Below are 4,070 nucleotides of genomic sequence, written 5' to 3' on the forward strand. Positions count from 1 at the left end.
CTCAGTCCCACCTTCTAAGAGTTTTGGTTAAAAGAGGAACAAACATGAAATTCTCTTCATGCCAAACTTCCCACTCCTAGGCTCACTGTGTGACCTTGGGCAAGGTTCTTGCCCTCCCTGGGTTCCTGTTTCCTTGAGAATCTCTAAAACATACCCTCCCTTAAGGAGTCTTACCTTATTTCCTTGTGGGCCCAAACAAGCTGAAGGAAGATGCCCTCCTTTTTTTCTGAGTCCTCCCAGACCCTCCCCTCAGGCACCAATGGGGATCAGAAGCTTTGGGTGAGGTTGGCACCCCGTTTATTGGAGAAGTCCCCAGCACCCACCCCCTGAGGTCCTGGGGGCCTCGGCATCTCCTCCACTGTGAGTGCTGGGCCAAGAAAACAGAGTTCCCAAGAGTCAAGTCTAGTGGCTGATTGAGAGAGGAGCCTGGCTGGGCCCGGGGGAGCAGGAAGCCTTCTGTCCAGCTGGGCAGCCCCCATGGGTCCCTGGTGCAGCCTGGGCCATAAGTCCAATGCATGCCCCTTCCCCTTCACCCCACGGGGGGGGGGCTGCACTCCATCACACGCTGGTTCTGCAGGTCTGCACCCCTGTGAGGCTGCCCCGGTGGGGCGCGGGTTCCGTTGGGCCCTTGCTCCCGGCATGGGTGACCCAGCGATAGCAGTCGGTCACGCGCTTGTTGGGCGCGTGGGGGCCACAGCGGGTACAGTACACAATGCCCAGTGCAAGTAGGACCACCAAGAAGACGCATGTTGGCACCAGGAGTGCCACCAGGAGCCACCGGTCATCCCTCCGGCTTCGGCCAGCTGGACTGGCCTCCCCCAGGGCTGGAGGAGCTGATGTGGGGACTGCCGAGGACAGCCACGGAGCCAGGCTGGGGTCAAGAGTACCTTCCCTTGGGACTTGTGGGGCTTTGGAGTGGGGGTGTGGAGCGCTGGTGAGAGAGGTCTGGCTAGTGGCGCTCCGAGGGGGCAGAGGAGTGTGGAAGGCTGGAGGTTGGGAGGCAGCAGGCACAGGGACTTGATGGGCAGGGGGCACAAGGGACCTGAAAGCAGTGGTCCGAGAAGGCTGGACCGTAGAAGTAACGGGATGGTGGCCGGCCTGGGCTTTGAGGATCGGGACATCTGGGGTCACAGGGGGTTGAGGGGGACTGGAGGTGGTGACCAGAGGGGTGTGGTTAGCTGGGATTCGAGGCAAAGGCGTGGTGTTCTGGGTATCAGTGGCCTGGGTATGTGGGAACATGGGGGACTGGTGAGCGGGGAAGAGCTTGGGATATTTGGCTGAGGCCACTGGGCGCTGGTGGGCAGGGGTCGGTCCTGGCTGTGCGGCAGAGATAACAAGGGGTCGGTGGGCAGAAGGCAGGTCTGGATAGTTGGCTGAGATAGTGGGGAACTGGTGGTCAGAGGGCAAAGCTGGGTTTATGGCAGGGATTACGGGGGGCTGGGGGGCCGGGGCCAGGGGTGGGCGTGTGGCAGAGATAATAGCAGGTTGGTGGGCAGAAGGCAGTGGGGGGCGCGTGGCTGAGACCACCACAGGCCGAGTGACAGAGAGCACTGAGGAGTGGTGAGGGACCCCAGGGGCACTAAGTGGGGGTGGCCAGGTGGGGTACAGGTAGGGCATCCCTGGCTCCCCGTCCTCTGGGAAGCTAGGTCTATAGGCCAGGTCAAAGTCTGATGACTGCGTGGCCTCCATCCATGGGATCCCAGGCATCTCTGTCCAGCCACCATCAAAGGCCTCCCAGGCTTCTTCTTCGTCCTCTTCCTCGTCCCCTTCGTCCAGCAACCCGTCCTCGAGGTCCTGGGATGCCCGGGCGCCCATGGCCCCAGCGGGGCTGCAGCTGATGCCATCAGCCTCCAGCTCGTGGCCCTCGCTGCAGTAGCACTCGAAGCCACCGACGTAGTTGACACACATCTGCTGGCACACGCCGGCAATCTGGCACTCGTCCGTGTCCACACAGCGGTGCGGCTCATCCTCAGCAGGCCGGAAACCCAGGCGACAGTGGCAGCTGTAGCCCTGCGGCCCTCCAGGCTCACACTGCTGCTCGCACGGGGCATGGGCACATGGGTCCTCGCAGCTGTGCCCATCCGCTGCCAGCCGGAAGCCCTCGCTGCAGCGACAGGACACCCGACCATCCGCAGCCTCGATGCACTCGTGTTCACATCCCCCATTGTCGGGGCCACAGCCGGTACCGGGGCACAAGGGGCCTGTCCGCGACCAGCCCACGCCACCCTCAGGCTGCTTCACGCAGAGCAGAGAGGCTTTTCTGCCAGCCTGGCACGGCACGGCAGCCACAGAGCCAAAGGGCAGCCACTCAAACTCGGCGGAGACCAGGTGGAAGGGCGTGGTGTAGACGGCTGGGCCAGCCTGGCCCACCTCCTCAGGCAGTGCGGGGCAGGAGCCCTCGAAGCCGAACTGGCACAGGTAGCCATCGACGGCCAGCGTGCAAGAGCCCTCGAGCCAGCGATGCTCGCCGCTTGCCTCCAGGGCGGCGCAGCGCTGGGCTGGGCAGGGCCCGCCCGTGGCAGGCTGGGCCCAGTTGGTGAAGGCGGTGTCCTGGTCCCCCGTGGTCCACGTGAAGCCGCGCAGAGGGCGCTGGGGTTGGCATTGCCGGGCCTGCCGCTGCAGCCCGATCCACAGCAGCCGGCTGGCCGGCCCGGAGCCCACCAGGCTGTCCACACGCCGGGCCTCCTCGAGGGTCCGCGGGGTGGCCAGGTCGCCCCCCAGCTCGCGGCAAGCCCGCCAGGCCTCCAAGAAGGTGCGGCGCCGCGGGAAGAGTGCGTAACAGCTGCCCGGGAAGCAGGCAGCGCGGGGCTCAGTGGCCCAGGGGGCCTGGCCCAGGGTGGGCACCGCGGCCGCCCAGGCCAGCAGCAGGCGCAGCAGCATCGCGACGCCCCCCGACTGGCCCTGGCCCGGCCGGCGGCGGCTCTTGACAGGGGGAGGGGCTGGGGCCTCTAGTGGGCGGGCCGGAGGCGGGCCCGGGGCGGGCCCGGGCCGGGCTCGGGCCTTGTAAGGAGTGGGGCTGGGGCCCTGCCAGCTCCCTGCTCCCGCTCCCCCGGGGCCGCCAGAGCAGGAAGCCGTCGGGCGGGGCGGAGGGGGTGGGTGGGTTGGGGGGGGGGGTGCAGGGGGGGGGGGCGAGGGAGGGGAGGAGGCTCAGCTAACTGGTTGGGGAGTCCGGGTAGGAGGCAGGAGGACCCACCAGAAACGTCCTGCGCCGTCTGGGGCTCTTGGCGGTGGGGTGAGGTCGTTCCCAGAGACTGACGGAGATCTGACTGGGGACACAGCGACCTCATCACACCCGTGAACAACCTCCCGTCCTGTGGGTGGAAACACGCTCTGACTCAGGCCCTCTCATCACACACACGTGTGTGCGCTCTCTCTCAGACCCTGTCCCTCCGCCCCAGATCGGCCTCCTCTCTGACACGCTGACCGCTTTAGGTGTCCCTGCGAAAGGGAGGTGGCATCTACGGGCCCTAAGACGCAAAGTCCCTCAGGGTCGCGTGCAGCCCCGGGGTGTGGGAACCACCTGGATCACCCAGGCACTGGCATCCTCCGGCCTCATTTCTCTACAGGGCTCCTGCCGCTACCTCTGCCCTCAAGCCTCCTGGCTCCAGCTGGACTGGGGGTGGGAGCTGGGGGGAAGGAGGAGGGGCAGGGGGCTGCCCTCCCTTCACCTCTGCTCAGCCTGGGGCCCTGGGAACCTGGGCTTAGAGGGGGCGGAGGCGGCCCCTAAACAGGAAATGCTTCGCTTGGGCTCCTGCTGCAGGAGGGCTGGGTGCATGGGGGAGGGGGCCAGGCAGGGTGAGCAGGGCTGGCTGGGACCGACTGGGAGAGGCCGTGTATGGGCACGGGGCACACAATGATGCACACGTGTGTGTGACACAGGCATCACATGTGTGGCGCCCTCCCTCCCCCCAGGGCCTGCTCTGTAGGCCTGGCTGGGGTCCTCTTCCCGCCCTTCCTGGAAGCCTCTAGAGGCGTGTGCACTGAGCACCATCATTCAGGATGGTCCCCCGGGAGCTGTTTGCCAGATTAACCCCTGCACACCCACTGCGCTCCTAGCAGGAATTTGAGCC

General features: G+C 66.0%; 1 protein-coding gene across 1 annotated transcript; it reads right to left on the reverse strand.

Annotated features, from left to right (window-relative positions):
• Nucleotides 1-280: 280 nt before the first annotated feature.
• On the reverse strand, nucleotides 281-2,897 carry CD248 (CD248 molecule). The gene has a single exon (XM_027959597.2). It carries the CDS (start codon nucleotides 2,878-2,880, stop codon nucleotides 559-561), a length of 2,322 nt encoding a protein of 773 aa, XP_027815398.2. The 5' UTR covers nucleotides 2,881-2,897; the 3' UTR covers nucleotides 281-558.
• Nucleotides 2,898-4,070: the final 1,173 nt, after the last annotated feature.

This window comes from Ovis aries, chromosome 21 (genome assembly GCF_016772045.2).
Source record: "Ovis aries strain OAR_USU_Benz2616 breed Rambouillet chromosome 21, ARS-UI_Ramb_v3.0, whole genome shotgun sequence".
Classification (NCBI taxonomy): domain Eukaryota; kingdom Metazoa; phylum Chordata; class Mammalia; order Artiodactyla; family Bovidae; genus Ovis; species Ovis aries.

Coding starts and splice junctions, on each gene's coding strand:
- CD248 (XM_027959597.2), bottom strand. CDS start 2,880: ATGCTGCTGCGCCTGCTGCTGGCCTGGGCGGCCGCGGTGCCCACCCTG.